This window comes from Bos grunniens, chromosome 14 (genome assembly GCF_055505025.1).
Source record: "Bos grunniens cultivar Pamir isolate PY7600 chromosome 14, Bosgru_T2T1.0, whole genome shotgun sequence".
Lineage (NCBI taxonomy): Eukaryota > Metazoa > Chordata > Mammalia > Artiodactyla > Bovidae > Bos > Bos grunniens.
In genome coordinates this window covers 69,226,289-69,243,995 of record NC_141178.1, presented here as the reverse complement: position 1 = coordinate 69,243,995, position 17,707 = coordinate 69,226,289, and the positions used below count along the sequence as shown (strand labels likewise).

Below are 17,707 nucleotides of genomic sequence, written 5' to 3'. Positions count from 1 at the left end.
GGACTGATAAGCACAACAAACTTCTCTTTTGCCTCCTCACTTCTTGAATTTTTTCCTGTTCTAATTCTACCCAAATACATCCCTGTTAATCTTTTTCATTATTGTTGTTTGTGTGGATGTTTTTGGCTTTTGGCAAGGACACACAGAATGTGGGATCTCAGTTCCCTGACCAGCGATGGAACACAAGCCCTTTGCATTGGAAGCTCAGAGTCTTAACCACTGGCTGCTGCTGCTACTGCTGCTAAGTCGCTTCAGTCGTGTCCAACTCTGTGCGACCCCATAGACGGCAGCCCACCAGGCTCCCCCGTCCCTGGGATTCTCCAGGCAAGAATACTGGAGTGGGTTGCCATTTCCTACTCCAATGCATGAAAGTGAAAAGCAAAAAGTGAAGTCGCTCAGTCGTGTCTGGCTCTTAGCGACCCCATGGACTGCAGCCTACGAGGCTCCTACGTCCATGGGATTTTCCAGGCAAGAGTACTGGAGTGGGGTGCCACTGCCTTCTCCATTAACCACTGGACCACCAGATAAATCCCCAACACTATTAATCTTTTAGGAAGCTCTGCTTCAGCCAAAACACTATATTCATCTTCCGCAAACTTGCTTTTGCTTTTCCTGTCTCTTGGCTTTTACATCATTACTTCTTCATGTTCTCTACCTCTCCAAATCCTATTCAGACCCCAATGCTGCCTTTCTTATGAGCTCAAGACTAAGTATGGAACACATTTTTGCTTACATCCTTCAGAAGGGAATTTTCCATGCATGTAACCCAGAAGTAACATACCAGGATGCTTCTTAACTGTATACTCATGACTAATGTGCTCAGTCTTCATTCCAATCCCAAAGACAAGGCCAAAGAATGCTCAAACCACCGCACAATTGCACTCATCTCACATGCTAGTCAAGTAATGCTCAAAATTCTCCAAGCCAGGCTTCAGCAATACCTGAACCGTGAATTTCCAGATGTTCAAGCTGGTTTTAGAAAAGGCAGAGGAACCAGAGATCAAATTGCCAACATCCGCTGGATCATCAAAAAAGCAAGAGAGTTCCAGAAAAACATCTATTTCTGCTTCATTGACTATGCAAAAACCTTTGACTGTGTGGATCACAATAAACTGTGGAAAATTCTAAAAGAGATGGGAATACCAGACCACCTGACCTGCTGCTTGAGAAACCTGTATGCAGGTCAGGAAGCAACAGTTAGAACTGGACATGGAACAGACTGGTTCCAAACAGGAAAAGGAGTACTTCAAGGCTGTATATTGTCACCCTGCTTATTTAACTTCTATGCAGAGTACATCATGAGACATGCTGGGCTGGAAGAAGCACAAGCTGGAATCAAGATTGCCGGGAGGAATATCAATAACCTCAGATATGCAGATGACACCACCCTTATGGCAGAATGTGAAGAACTAAAGGGCCTCTTGATGAAAGTGAAAGAGGACAGTGAAAAAGCTGGCTTAAAAGTTTCACATTCAGAAAACGAAGATCATGGCATCTGGTCCCATCACTTCATGGCAAATAGATGGGGAAACAGTAGAAACAGTGGCTGCCTTTATTTTGGGGGGGCTCCAAAATCACTGCAGATGGGCACTGCAGCCATGAAATTAAAAGACGCTTACTCCTTGGAAGGAAAGTTATGACCATCCTAGGCAGCATATTAAAAAGCAGAGACATCACTTTGCCAACAAAGGTCCGTCTAGTCAAGGCTATGGCTTTTCCAGTAGTCATGTATGGATGTGAGAGTTGGACTTAAAGAAAGCTGAGTGCCAAAGAATTGATGCATTTAAACTGTGCTGTTGGAGAAGACTCTTCAGAGACCCTTGGACTGCAAGGAGATCTAGCCAGTCCATCCTAAAGGCGATCAGTCCTGGGTATTCATTGGAAGGACTGATGTTGAAGCTGAAACTCCAATACTTTGGCCAACTGACGCAAAGAGCTGACTCATTTGAAAAGACCCTAATGCTGGGAAAGATTGAGGGCAGCCACGTTTGGTCCATTTTTTGCTCTGACCTGACAGGGCATCACTGTGATGAAACTCACAAAAAACCCTTTATAAGACCCCAGCTGGGTGCATTGTCCACAGAGCCCAGGAATCTGATTTTGGTGACCTGATGGCTAGACCTACAGTTAGCGAGCTTTTTTCCATGTTTTGCCATTTTGTTGATTTTTTTTCCTTTTTCTCTCTTTTTCCTTTTTCTCTTTTTCCTTTGTTTTTTCCTCATTTTTAAAAATTTATGTCTTACTTTTTTCTTTTTAGTTTCTCCTCGTATTTTTGTTTGTTTTTTCCCATTTTTCCCCTTAATTCTTTTCCTCTTTTATCTTATTATTTTTTATTTTTATTTTTTTAGTTAGTGTAGCTAGTATTAGTAGAGAGAGTATCATTGATATAGTTAGCATATTTGGTATAGTTAATAGTTTGTTAGCATAGATAGTATAGTTAGTGTTAGCACTGTTAGTATTGTTGGTACACTTAGCATAAGTTCGTATAGTTCATATTTTATTAGCATAGTTGGTGTTAGCACTGTGAGTAGAGTTCTTAGCATTAGAATAGTTGTGTAGCACTGTTAGCATATGCAGTATTGTTAGAACAGCTAGCATTCTTAGTGAGGGCTTAGTGGTAGTTAGTATAGTTAGTGGTGCAGATAGTGTAGTTAGGTAATTAGTATAGCTTAGTAATGGCACCCCACTCCAGTACTCTTGCCTGGAAAATCCCATGGACGGAGGAGCCTGGAAGGCTGCAGTCCATGGGGTCGCTAAGAGTTGGACATGATTGAGCAACTTCCCTTTCACTTTCACGCACTGGAGAAGGAAATGGAAACCCACTCCAGTGTTCTTGCCTGGAGAATCCCCGGGACGGGGGAGCCTGGTGGGCTTCTGTCGATGGGGTCGCACAGAGTCGGACATGACTGAAGCGACTTAGCAGCAGCAGCAGTAGTAGTAAGTATAGTTAGGGATTCGAACCTCATGGCCATCTCAACAATAATGGTGGTTCATATTGAGAATTATGAGATCCTTCACACAATTGTGAAGGCCACTTCACCAAAGTGGAGTTGGCCAGGCATGTTCTGACCAGGGGAGTGGTAGCCATCATGGCCATTAACAAGACAAATCAGAGCTTCTCCAGCATCCAGGAACCATTTTGAGAGGTTAAAAGCATGAGAATATTAAACCACCCGAATACTGTCAAACTCCTGGAAGTGACTGATACTGAGGAGACTCTGTTTATAGTAATGGAGTACCTCAGCGGGGGAGACTTGTTCACCCACTTGGAGGCCAAAGGCCGCACGATGGAGGGGGAGGCCCAAGGCCCGTTCCAAAAGCTGTTCTCGTCTCTGCATCACTGCCACCAACTGGGTGTGGTGCACCGGGACTTGAAGCTGGACAACCTCCTCCTCGATGCCAACAACACCGCCAAGATCTCCGACTTCACACTTAGCAACCAGTGGCACCCAGGAAAGAAGCTAGACACTTTCTGCAGCAGTCCTGTGTTCATGGCCCCAGGACTCTTCCTGGGGAGCCCTTACACAGGCCCAGAGGTGGATGTGTGGAGGCTCGGCGGCGTCCAGTACACCGAGGTAACTGGATCACTCCCCTTCAGGGGATAAGATTTCTGGGAGCTGTGGCAGCGTGTGCTTAGGGGGCAGCAACATATGCCCAAATAACTATTCAATGAGATAACAGACTTACTAGGAAGAATGCTAACACTCAACCCTACCAACAGAGGTACTTTAGATGATGTTTGGCAGCATCCATGGGTGAACATGGGCCAGGAGGAGCCACTCCCGCCAGCCTGTGAAGAGTACCCTGCGGAGACAGTGGAGATGATACTGGGCTGGTGCAGAGACCAAATCCAGGGCTTAGACATAAGCAGTGGCAGTAACATGAATGAACCCAAGTTGAGGGCCCGCATGATCACTGTGAGGCCAGCGTTTCCTCTGACCTCAGCAGCCAAGAACATATGCCTCCCACCAGCCCTGAGATGTCCATGCTTATTCCTGCCTGGCTTTGGGAGACCATTCAGCAGCAGGAGAACCAGGAGTCAAGGGAGAAGACCAGAGAGCCTGCCACGCCCCACCCTGTCCGGAAGCGAGGACTGTCACTCCCAGCCCAGACTCCTACACTCGCAACACCCGGGACGACAGCAGCGCCTGAGCCGCCGATTGTGCCAGTGACCGCCACGAAACATGTGGGACCAGGCTCACCTGCGACACCTGCGGCAGGCGTGATGGCAGCCACACCTGTGACACTAGTATTAGAGACACCCGCGACACCATCAGCACCTGCAACAATTGCGATACCAGAGGTACCAGCCTCATGTGTGACGCCTGCAGCACCCGTGACACCTGCCACACCTGGGATACCAGCCACACTATGACGACCTAAGCACCCAGGACACCACTGGGGCCTGCAATATAGATGACACCCGTGGTACCTGTGATACCTGTAACAGCAGAGTCACCATTGACACCTGCCTCACCAGGGACACCAGAGGCACCTGTGACACCAGTGGTGACCACGCCACCCATGATACTTATGCCACCGTCAGCCATGACACCAGGGGCACCCGTGACACAGATGGCACTCATGGCACCTGTGACACCTCCAACACCAATGGCACCCATGACATCGGTGGTAAAGTCCCAGAAGGAATCCACTGCCTCCCGGATGTGCCTGATGGAGGAAGTGCCACTCTTGTTGGGCAGCCTGAGAATATGTCCCCAGTCACTCCCTCTGGCCTCACCCAGAAAAAGAAGGGCGTAGCTGGGAGAATCTGGAGATGTCTATCTAAATATCTTTGCTGTGGGCTGCCCAGCATGAGAGCTGATAATAAAGTGATACCAGAAACAGCCCATGGATGACCTGCCAAGCTCCTTGGGACCTGGTCATGTTCCCACCTGGATGATGGGATTCAAATCCAGCACCTCCACCACCTTCAGAAAAGCCTCCTATATAAAACCCTGGCCAGCTCAGGGGATGCTCTGGAGTGGTCTGGGCGACCAGAAGAGGCACCACCCTGGCCTGGCTGCCCCTTCTCCCCTGCTGGGTGAAACTTCAGAGACTGGACTGTCCCCTGGGGCATGTCCCCCATCCCCCACACGTCTGTCTTTCATGTTGGTGGGGGAGGGGATAGTTATTGCCAACTCCTTGGTTCTTCTCTTGGTTCAGTCTTACTAAACTTTATGCTCCAGAAATATGTATTGCACTGTTTTGCGTTCTCTCTCATTAGAGAAGTGTGTAGTCACGTAGTATATAGAGTTAACGATAGAGTTAAAAAACCTCGAATAGCCAAAGCGATCTTGAGAAAGAAAAATGGAACTGGAGGAATCAACCTACCTGACTTCAGGCTCTACTACAAAGCCACAGTTATCAAGACAGTATGGTACTGGCACAAAGACAGAAATATAGACCAATGGAACAAAATAGAAAGCCCAGAGATAAATCCACGCACATATGGACACCTTATCTTTGACGAAGGAGGCAAGAATATACAATGGATTAAAGACAATCTCGTTAACAAGTGGTGCTGGGAAATCTGGTCAACCACTTGTAAAAGAATGAAACTAGAACACTTTCTAACACCATATACAAAAATAAACTCAAAATGGATTAAAGATCTCAACGTAAGACCAGAAACTATAAAACTCCTAGAGGAGAACATAGGCAAAACACTCTCCGACATACATCACAGCAGGATCCTCTATGACCCACCTCCCAGAATATTGGAAATAAAAGCAAAAATAAACAAATGGGACCTAATTAAACTTAAAAGCTTCTGCACATCAAAGGAAACTATTAGCAAGGTGAAAAGACAGCCTTCAGAAGAAAAAAAAAAAGAAAAAAAATGATAAACTTGTCTTTAAACATTGCTTTTGTTTCATCCTATACAAATTTTGGTATGTTGTATTTTCATTATCATTCAGTTAGAAGTAATTTCTAAGAATTAATGCAATCATTCCCAAGAGCAAATATTGCTGCCCTGCACTGCAGGCCAGACATGCAGAAAGAGTGTATTATCCCCCTGCACTGACATTACCTAGTATTTTCAGCAGGGGCAAACTAAACTTTGGGTCCCTGCAGCTAGGGCTAAAAGGACCAGGACATCTAGGATAGGATAATAAGTCCTGTGAACCAGCCAGTGTGTGTTGTGGTCAGGTCCCTGTGCGAATGACTTTCCTGAATATCCTGCAGGAACTGGGCTCTCTCCTTCCCCTATGGGGAGGGACCCTGATGCGTGGCGTTTTTTACATTTTTTTGATGTGGATCATTTTTACACACTATTGAACTAAATAAAATGACGGGTAGAAGAGAGGAATTTTCGCAGTCCTTGCACTAGGCAGAAGGAAGAGAGATGAATGAATCATAGTCTGTACCCTCTGGGTTTGCTCACACATGTTCTGCATGCTCACGCATACAGATCTCCATGTTCTGCTTTACCTCTACCTTAAGAAGCTCTATGTGCCAGTTATTAAAATTGTTATTAAATTATTCAAATAATTTAATATAATAATAAATTATTTAATTGTCATTAAAATTATAGGTCCTGGGGTCTAATCTATAACACTGTTTAACATCTGATTCTGCCATCTACTTAGCAGCATAGCCATGAAAGACTTGTTTATCCTTTCAGCTATTCAAAAAAGTGAAGATAGTATTTACTCCGAAGTGTCAAGTGAAATTGAAAGTCGCTCAGTTGTGTCCCACTGAGTCGTGTCCATGGAACTCTCTAGGCCAGAATACTGGAGTGGGTTGCCGTTCCCTTCTCCAGGGGATTGTCCCAACCCAGGCATTGAACCCAGGTCTCCCGCATTGCAGCAGATTCTTTACCAGCTGAGCCATAAGGGAAGCCCAAAATGTCAATGTGAAGTTAAATTAAACAAGGCAGGTAAGGTAAGCTTAAGACAGTGCGGTATAATAAATCATTGCTATGAGTATTATACTTTTTCTAGCATTTGTTTATCAATGGAGACACCATTGCTTAGGGCTGGATGATTCTGCTCTATGCACATCTTTCTCAAGTGTTTCAGCCCACTAAATGCCAGTAACGTCCCCCACGTCATTGGAACAAACCAAACTGTCCCCAGATATGTTCGAACATGGAGAGAGTACTATTATGCCTCCTGGTTGAGAACTTAGATAGAAAACTTCTTAAGGACTGGTTAATTTTCGTGTTCTCAGTCTAATACTGTGATGAGCACAAAATTCAATAAACACCCTCAATAGAAACAAGTAGAGAAGGAATAAAACAATATGACTTTATACATATGCTTGTAATGCCTCCATATATATTTATAACTTTTGTATATGGTTCTACTAAATGTCTAGGATCCCTCATTAAATTGCAGGTAGTTCCAAGGGGAAATACTCTCAGCTGTTACTAACTAATGTCAAGGTGAGTGGATGCCAGCTGTGACAAGAGCCCTGCAGGAGTAGTTCACGGGACAGGAAACACGGAGACACAGTAGTGTTTGATATAAATTCAAAACTGAGAAGCTTTGTATGGTCTCTAATTGTATCTCTGCAAAAAATCTGTGCGTTAACATAACATGTGTGACAATGGGAGCCCAACGGGAGACACATCTCTTACCTCCATTTTATTCTAAAAGAAATTGAAACCCAAGATCCTTTTCCATCTATCATCCTTTTTTCCTCTTTCTTTCTTATAGAGTTACACCACATCCTATATTTCTCTTTCCTCGGTAATCATTCGTCCTGAGAAACTAATCTGAAATTCTTCATTTAATACCAGTTTTTATTTAATTAGTCAAATTCTTTTCATAAGTCCTTGAGAACTCACTCCCCAGGAATGAACGCTCAGTGTTTTTGCCCTCAACTCTCTAAAAGTCAGTGGACTCATGAGCACTTTGGTTTTCTTTCCAGCTCTCTCAAAGCACTTCAGTCTCAAGAACATATCCATTCTCATAGCCTCAACAATGACAACTTTTCTTTATTTGAGTACTTATCATCAGAAACCCCAAACTCACAAAGGTTAATTCTGTAAAAAAGATTCACTACACAACTGACAATTTATAACAGTTAGTCTACTTTTAAGAGCCCTCCCCACTGAACACACAGATCTGCTAATGTACTGAGACAACTGAGGCAGCATACACTGGTGAGCACATGTATACATCTATTCGCACCACGAAATATAAGAGCAAATCCATTTCAGAAAAGAATCGTACATCTTGTAAAAGATGCAGGATTTCATGATATCAAAGCACCCTTCAGACACTTAGAAAGGCAGTCATATGGAAGAGTTACTTCAGTGAACAAATGAAGATACATTTACAGGGATGATGACATGATAGATACTTCAAAGACTTCACATTGATTTGAGTATCAAAGAATTAAGAAAGATTCTTAGAAAAAACTGATGAACCCTCACAAATATTTTACAGATTTTGTCCTCTTTATAACTGTGTCATAACAGTAAACCTAGAGAGCTTGAATAGCCAAACAATCTTGAAAAAGAAGAACAAGTTTAAAGGTATCACACTTTCTGATTTCAAGCTTCTTGCAAAGCTTCCATGGTGGCTCAGACAGTAAAGAATGTGCCTGAAATGCAGGAGACCATGGTTCAATCCCTTGGTCGACAAGATCCCCTACAGAACGGAATGGCTGCCCACTCCAGTATTCTTGCCTGGGAAATCCCATGGACAGAGGGGCCTGGAGGGCTACAGTCTATGCGCGGCAAAGAGTCGGACACAACTGAGTGACTATCACGCTTTCACACTGTAATCACAAGTGTGGTATTTTCATAAATGCAGACAGACAATGGAATAGAATAGAGAGCCCAGAAATAAACCCTCACAATCAGAGTCAAATGATTCCTGATAAGGAAGCCAAGCCCATTCAGTGAGACAAAAGACAGCATTTTCAGCAAAGGGTTGTGGGAAAACTAGATATCCACATGCAAGAGAACAAGCTGTACCCTTACCTTCCACAATACACAAAAAGGAACTGAAAACAGATCAAGATCTAAATGCAAGACCTAAATCTATAAACGTCTTCAAAGACAGAAGAAAAGCTTCATGACATATTTCACTGTAATTTCTTAGAAATTTAGGTGAATTTCTTTTTTTACTCCACCTTCTTAGTAACCCCGGGCTGGCTTTGAAAATGGAATAAGACAAAACATAGGAGAAAATTATAAATGTATTTAAAATAAGTCTTAAGAACCATGGGAGCCTTTACAAGAAAATCAAGATCTGAAAGAAACAGTGAAACCTGAAAATTCTTACACTAGATTTGATGAAGAGTAGACAGTCATGGAGAAATATAATATGGCAAAGAGCAGAGATAAATGTAGTATACTGAGGGAAACAGCCTATTTGGAGTCTTTCTGGCATTCTTTTGTCTTTGGAGATGAGGATGCACCTTTGCCATCTATAGAGAAAGCACTTCTCACTTAAAGAGTATTATGACCTACTTCAGAGGTGAAGGGTGAGCAGAGGGTCAAAGTAACCTTCCTGCTACTGCTGTTTTCTCAAAGTCCTTCAACTTAAAATGCCAAGGGGTCATATTTTAGTGTAGCATGGTCTGAACTCTGTAAGACAGGACACCAAAAGCATAGACAAAGTTAAAAGAGATAAATTGGACTATACCAAAATGTAAAACTTGTGCGTCAAGGACACAACAGAGTGAAAAGATAACTCATGGAATAGAAGGAAATATTTGCTAACAATGTATCTGACAATGAGTTACAATCCAGAATATACAGACAACTTCTAAGATTCAACAAGGACAGAAACAAAAACAACCTGATCAAAAATGAGCAAAGAACTTGAAAAAACATTTCTTCAAAGAAGATAAATGAATGGCCAAGAAGCATACGAAAAGATGGACAACATCTCTAGTCATTAGGGAAATGCAAATCAAAACCACAGATATCCAGCTCATACCCATTGAAGCGGCTACTATAAAAAGAAAAGAAACAACCATTGACAAGGATGTGAAAAAGCTGGAACCCTTGGGCACTGTTTTTATGTTTACGGCTGCGCTGGGTCTTTGTTTCTGGGCATGGGCTTTCTCTAGTTGCTGCAAGTGGGGAATACTCTCTAGATACACTGTGTGGACTCAGTAGTTTCAGCATATGGGCTCTGGAGCACACAGGCTCAGCAGTTGTGGCCCTCGGGCTTAGCTGGGCAAAAGCCCAAAGGTGGAACGAACTCAAAGGTCCACTGATAGATGACTGGATAAACAAAATGTGATGCATGTATACAACAGAATATCACTGAGACATAAAAAAGAAAATTGACATGTCCTATAACCTGTATAAACCTAAAAGACATAATACTAAAATAATCCCGTAACAAAAAGACAAATACTGTGTGACTGATTACACTTATAGGAAGTATCTAGGTACTCAAACCCAGAGAAATAGAAAATACAATACAATGAGCACTTCCCTAGTAGTCCAACAGTTAAGACTCCGCCCTTCCACTACAGGGAGCACAGATTCAACCCCTGGTCAAGGAATTAAGTTCCCACATGCCTTGTAGCAGGGTCAAAAAGTAAAAAAAGAAAATATGGCAATGGTGGTTTCTAGGAACTAAGAAGAAGTAGACATGTAGCATTGTTTAATGGTTATAGAGTTTCACTCTGCAAGATTAAAACATTCTGGAGATTGGTTGCACAAAAATGTAGATAAACTTAATACTATTGAACTGCACACCTGAAAATGATTTAGATGATATTAATATATTTTACATTAGGTGTATTTTACCACAATTTTTTTAATATCAAAAAGATAGTTCAAAGGAATCAATGACAGAAATCTAAATGACCTTGCATGCAGATTGCTTGCCAAAAGAGTCTTTAAAGTTTCACTCCACGATAACGAGTCCAAGACAGACTTTTTTTTACTATGTATTAGGTTTGTGCATAAAAGACCAGACAAGATTCAAATCAATATACCAATGATTTGTTAAAAAAAAAAAGACTTTGTGATGACTAAAAGATTAAAAAATAAATATGCATTTATACAATTTTTCATAAAGTAAGACACACTGTAGATTCTCGGAGACTAGTGCACAGATTCACTGGGTATATGGTAACAGCAACAACAAGAAATTAATTCTTTGTTCATTCTAAGAATTAGTGGCCAGTTGGAAATGGAATATAAATTGCTTTAAATATAAGATACAGATAACTATAATTACTTATTTCCTTTTAAGTTTTTCACTATTTACTGGTAAATAGTGGTATTGTTCTCTATGAAGTTATTTTAATGATCTTTTCACTATAAAGCTCTAAATAAGAAAGACCTCCTTCAGTTATCTAAGTTTACGAGGGTTTCTCTTACCTTGGAGGTGGGGTATCTCTTCACGGTTCCTCCAGCAAAACGCAGCCGCTGCTCCTTACTTGGACGACGCGTATCTGCGCACCACCACCCCTCCCGGCCTTGAACGTAGAATAGCTCCTTTGGCCTTCTGGCGGCCGTGCAGCCACCCTCCTTGGATATGGGGCTGCTCGTCCCAGACACCGCCCCTGGCCTCGGACGGGGTAGCTCCTCCCTGGCGCCGCCCCTGGCCTCCTACACCGGGGAGCTCCTCGTGGCCATCGCCCCTGGCCTCCGACGTGGCGTAGCTCCTCTCGGCCCTTACTGCGCCGTCGCCGCCTGGCATTCTGGGACGCTGCCCCTGACCTCAGGCTGGGGTAGCTCCTCCTGGCCGCCGCCCCAGCCTCGGACACGGGGAAGCTCCTCCCGGCCGCCGCCCCTGGCCTCAGACGCGGGGTAGCTCCTCCCGGCCGCCGCCCCGGCCTCGGACATGGGGAAGCTCCTCGCGGCCGCCGCCCCTGGCCTCGGACGCGGGGTAGCTCCTCGCAGCCGCCGCCCCTGGCCTCCGACGTGGCATAGCGACTCCCGGCCCTTACTGCGCCGTCGCCGCCTGGCATTCTGGGACGCTGCCCCTGACCTCAGGCTGGGGTAGCTCCTCCTGGCCGCCGCCCCGGCCTCGGACACGGGGAAGCTCCTCGCGGCCGCCGCCCCTGGCCTCGGACGCGAGGAAGCTCCTCGCGGCCGCCGCCCCTGGCCTCGGACGCGGGGAAGCTCCTCGCGGCCGCCGGCCCTGGCCTCGGACGCGGGGAAGCTCCTCGCGGCCGCCGCCCCTGGCCTCGGACGCGGGGAAGCTCCTCGCGGCCGCCGGCCCTGACCTCGGACGCGGGGTAGCTCCTCCCGGCCACCGCCCCTGGCCTCCGACGTGGCGTAGCTCCTCTCCGTCCTTACTGCGCCGTCGCCGCCTGGCACTCTGGGACGCTGCCCCTGACCTCAGGCTGGGGTAGCTCCTCCTGGCCGCCGCCCCTGGCCTCGGACGCGGGGTAGCTCTTCGCGGCCGCCGCCCCTGGCTTCCGACGTGGCGTAGCTCCTCTCGGCCCTTACTGCGCCGTCGCCGCTTTGCACTCTGGGACGCTGCCCCAGATCTCTGATATGGGGTAACTCCTCTTTGCCACAGCCCCTCGGGCATGGGGTCCTCCCGGCCTCTGCCCTTGACCTCGAACGTGGGGTAGCTCCTTTCGGCCACGCCCTGCGCGCCTTCGCAACCGCCCGCGCGCCCTGCGCACCGTCCCAGCCATTAAAGAATGTGACCTGATGGCAAAACTAATACTATATTGTAAAGTTTAAAAATAAAATAAAATTTAAAAAAGTAAAAAAAAAAAAAGAATGTGACCTGGAATGTGAAGTCAAGTGAAAGCATCACTTGAACAAGTAGAATGTAGTAATACTTTCTATTCTTGATGTCGAAAATCTACTATACTTGATGTAGAAAATAGTAAGAATCCCAGGGACAGGGAAGCCTGGTGGGCTGCCGTCTGTGGGGTCGCACAGAGTCAGACACGACTGAAGTGACTTAGCAGCAGCAGCATGTTGGTCATAGATTTTTCTTCCAAGGACCAAACATCTTTTAATTTCAGGGCTGCAGTCACCATCTTCAGTGATTTTTGGAGCCCATAAATAAAGTCCCTCACTGTTTCCGTTGTTTCCCATCTCTGCAAGTGATGGGACCAGATGCCATGACCTTACTTTTATGAATGTTGAGATTTAAGCCAGCTTTTTCACTCCTTTTTCACTTTCATCAAGAGGCTCTTTAGTTCCTCTGACTTCCTGCCATTAGAGTGGTATCATCTGCATATCTGAGGTTATTGGTATTTCTCCTGCCTATCTTGATTCCAGCTTGTGTTTCATCCAGCCCTACATTTCACAAGATGTACTCTGCATGTAAGGTAAATAAGCAGGGTGACAATATGCAGCCTTGACATACTCCCTTCCCAATTTGGAACCAGTCCATTGTCCCATGTCAGGTCTAACTGTTGCTTCTTGACCTGCATACAGATTTCTCAGGAGGAAGGTCAGGTGGTTTGGTATTCCTACCTCTTGAAGAATTATCCACAGTTTGTTGTGATCCACACATGCAAAGCCCTTGGCATAGTCAATAAAGTGGAAGTAGATGTTTTTCTGGAATTCTCCTGCTTTTGCTATGATCCAATGGATGTTGGCCATTTGATCTCTGGTTCCTCTGCCTTTTCTAAACCCAGCTTGAAATCTGGAAGTTCTCGGTTCACGTACTGTTGAAGCGTAGTTTGGAAAATTTTGAGCATTGCTTTGCTACCGTGTGACATGAGTGCACTTCTGTCATAGTTTGAACATTTTTTGGCATTGCCGTTCTTTGGGATTGGAATGAAAACTGACCTTTTCCAGTCCTGTGGCCACTCTGAGTTTTGCAAATTGCTGGAATATTGAGTGCAGCACTTTCACAGCATTACCTTTTAGGATTTGCAATAGCTCAACTGGAATTCCATCACCTCCACTAGCTTTGTTCATAGTAATGCTTCCTAAGGCCCACTTGACTTTGCGTTCCAGGATGTCTGGCTCTAGGTGAGTGATCATGCCATCATGGTTTTCTGGGTCATTAAGACCTTTTTTATACAATTTTTCTGTGTATTCTTGCCACCTCTTCTCAATATCTTCTCCTTTTAGGTCCATACCATTTCTGCCCTTTATTGTGCCCATCTTTGCATGAAATGTTCCTTGGTATCTCTAATTTTCTTGAAGGGATCTCTAGTCCTTCCCATTCTATTGTTTTCATTTATTTCTTTGCATTGATCACTGAGGAAGGCTTTCTTATCTCTCCTTTCTATAGCTTTCCTTTTCTCCTTTGCCTTTCATTTCTCTTCTTTTCTCAGTTTGTAAGACCTCCCCAGACAAACATTTTGCCTTTTTGCATTTCTTTTTCTTGAGGATGATCTTGATCACTGCCTCCTGTCCAATGTCATGAACCTCTGTCTGTAGTTCTTCAGGTACTCTGTCTATCGGATCTAATCCCTTGAATCTATTTGTCACTTCCACTGTATAATTCTAAGGGATTTGATTTAGGTCATACCTGAATAGTCTAGTGGTTTTCCCTACTTTCTTCAATTTAAGTCGGAATTTTTCAATAAGGAGTTTGTGATCTGAGCCACAGTCCGCTCCCGGTCTTATTTTTGCTGACTCTATAGAGCTTCTCCATCTTTGGGCGAAAAAAATATATAATCAATCTGATTTAAGTATTGAGCATTTGGTGATGTCCCTGTGTAGAGTTGTCTCTTGTGTTGTTGGAAGAGGGTGTTTACCAGTGCTTTCTCTTGGCAAAACTTTATTAGCCTTTGCCCTGCTTCATTTTGAACTCCAAGGCCAAACTTGCCTGTTACTCCAGGTATCTCTTGACTTCCTATTTTGCATTCCAGTCTCCCATGATGAAATGAACATCTGTTTTTGGTGTTAGTTCTAGAAGGTCTTGCAGGTTATCATAGAACCATTCAACTTCAGTTTCTTTGGCATTAGTGTTTGGAGCATAGACTTGGATTACTGTGATATTGAATGGTTTGCCTTGGAAAAGATTCATTGAAAAAGACCCTGATCCTGGGAAAGATCAAAGGCAGGAGGAGAAAGAGACAACAGAGGATGAGATGGTTGGATGGCATCATCGACTCGATAAACATGAATTTGAGCAAGCTCCAGAAGTTGGGGATGGACAGGGAAGCCTGGCGTGCTGCAGTCCATGGGGTTACAAATAGTTGGACACGACTGAACTGAAATAAACTTGCCTTGGAAACAAACAGATAATCCTGTAATTTTTGAGATTGCACCCTAGTACTGCATTTTGGACTCTTTTGTTGACTATATGTCACTGTATGTTCAGAATGAGGTAGCTGCCACCAACTTTGAGTTACAGAGCTCCCATTCCTCTTGCAGACCATGTGACCCAGAATCATCCACCCTAGTGACTGAGTGATGGAGCCAGTATCAATCATATATTCAATACTAGCAAAGTTTAGTGTATTTCTATTTTCTCCATTCTCCTTTTCTCCAAAAGGACTCTCCATTTCGTCTAAGGGATTCTAACCCACAGTAGTAGACGTAATGGTCATCTGAATTAAATTTGCCCATTCCAAGCCATTTTGGTTCCCTGATTCCTAAAATGCTGATATTCACTCTTGCCATCGCCTGTTTAACCACTTCCAATTTTATTTTGATTCACGGACCTAACATTCCAGGTTCCTATGCAATATTCTTCTTTACAGCATCGGACTTAACTTCCATCACCAGTCACATCCACAACTGGGCATTTTTTTCACTTTGGATCGTCTCTTCACTCTTTCTGGAGTTATTTATCCACTCTTCCAGTAGCATATTGGGCACCTACCGACCTGGGGAGTTTATCTTTCAGTCTTGTATCTTTTTGCCTTTTCATACTGTTCATGGGGTTCTCAAGGCAAGAATTCAGAAGTGGTTTGCCATTCCCTCCTCCAGTGGCAGACATTTTGTCAGAACTCTCCACCACGACCCATCCATCTTGGGTGGCCGTACATGGCATGGCTCATAGTTTCACTGAGTTAGACAAGGCTGTGGTCCATGTGATGAGTTCGGTAATTTTTCAGTTCACAGATAAAGGGAAAAAAAAAAGTGGGAAATAGGAACATTCATGGGGGATGGGGAGAGAAATAAGAGTGAAACAAGAGAGAAATGGAGTTTAAAAGTGTGTGTGTTAATACATGTGAGTTTGATACTAAGGATAGTGAAGAACAGAAAGAGGAGAGCTGTGAGTGCTTGAGTCTCCTTAAAGGGAAGAATAGAGGTCTGAGGGGAAAAAAGGAATCCTGTTATTCTTTGGTGACCATGTGCTGTCACTGTTGCCATGAGACAGCTTAGTACTGTCATTTCCAAAATAAGGTTGTACGTTCTAGGGATGTGCAAGGCTGTCCTTTAAGGTGCCTGAAGAAAATATTTTGTTATTATTGTTTAATTGTTAAGTCAGGTCTGACTCTTTGCAACCCCATGGACTATAGCCCGCCAGGCTCCTCTGTCCCTTGGATTTCCCAGGCAAGAATACTGGAGTGGCTTGTGATTTTCTTCTCCAGGGGATCTTGCTCATCAAGGGATCAAACTGGTGTCTCCTGCATTGGTAAACAGATTTTTTTTTTTAACCACCAAACCACTAGTTATTAGAACTTTAATTTCTATTTAGTTTTTAATCTTGAGAAAACAGAAATACACTAATCTTTGCTAGTATTGAATATATGATTGATACTGGCTCCATCACTCAATCACTAGGGTGGATGATTCTGGGTCACATGGTCTGCAAGAGGAATGCTGCTGCTGCTGCTAAGTCACTTCAGTCGTGTCCGACTCTGTGTGACCCCATAGACGGAAGCCCACCAGGCTCCCCCGTCCCTGGGATTCTCCAGGCAAGAACAATGGAGTGGGTTGCCATTTCCTTCTCCAGCAAGAGGAATGGGAGCTCTGTAACTCAGAGTTGGTGGCAGCTACCTCATTCTGAACATACAGTGACATGTTGTAGATTACATATTCTTGGTGAAAGGGATTTCTACACTATATGATGATGATAAATTAACACTCTTAAAATGTACAAGTGACTTAATATATTTTCTGCAAAGAAACTGCTGGTCAAGATGATCCTAATAATTCAAGCCAATAAGAAGAGCGAGAAAATGGAAAAACAGTATGCCCCCTCCTGGTTTGAACTCTTTCTCGGCTGTATCATGAGCTAAAAACAAAGGCTATTGGTGATATGTTATCTAGCAGCATTTTTTTTTTTTTTTTGACAAAAGATACCCACTTTGTCAATCTTTTTGAATGAAAGTGATACTTTTTGATAATAAATGAGAAAATGATGGCCTTTGAAGAAAATTCATGGTTTGGAGAAAGAATTTTGAAAGCATATGTTTAAGAATGCTTCCATCACTATGTGATTTTTGTTCCTGAGATTAAGACGGATTTATTTTACATGTAAAACCCTCATATTTCAATATTAATAATACTTTGAAAATAAATTTTCTAATTTGTTAAAAGCCTGTCCATGTGAAGACTTTAGGTAGGTTTTAGGATCATCTGTAAAAATATAAGCATTATATACCTTCTTTTAATTTGTAAAAAGAGATTACCATTATATAAGATGGAATGTATTGATCAAAAATAAGACTTGTATATGAATAAGCTTTTTCATAAGGACCTGTGTTTCTTTGTGAAGTGTATTTTTCAAGGAGACTGTCATTAAAATAAAAAACCAAAATACATTTTGGCCATCAAAATCATCAAAATCACCAGGCCATCAAATCACTGTATCACAAAATGTTATATCCAGACTTTAAAAAGCATGGTATATGTTCAATCATACTTCTTTGCTAAAATTAGTGATATTAGTAATAC

The 17,707-nt window shown here is 43.6% G+C and overlaps 2 protein-coding genes and 1 pseudogene across 3 annotated transcripts in view; 2 read left to right on the top strand and 1 right to left on the bottom strand.

Moving 5' to 3' along the window:
* The window catches only part of LOC147359635 (uncharacterized), a 63,840-nt gene extending 50,852 nt beyond the window's left edge, over positions 1-12,988 (bottom strand). Inside the window, exons 1-3 of the mRNA XM_086335655.1 lie at positions 12,970-12,988; positions 12,383-12,556; positions 11,306-12,270 (exon numbers count right to left, since the gene is read on the bottom strand). Of these exons, the coding sequence (XP_086191781.1) occupies positions 11,603-12,270; positions 12,383-12,556; positions 12,970-12,988 (861 nt within the window). The 3' untranslated portion in view covers positions 11,306-11,602. The remainder of the gene's footprint in view (positions 1-11,305; positions 12,271-12,382; positions 12,557-12,969) is intronic.
* The window catches only part of LOC147359629 (uncharacterized), a 675,420-nt gene that overhangs the window by 317,842 nt on the left and 339,871 nt on the right, over positions 1-17,707 (top strand). The window lies entirely within an intron of this gene.
* Positions 2,928-4,956, top strand: LOC147359636 (serine/threonine-protein kinase MARK2-like; annotated as a pseudogene).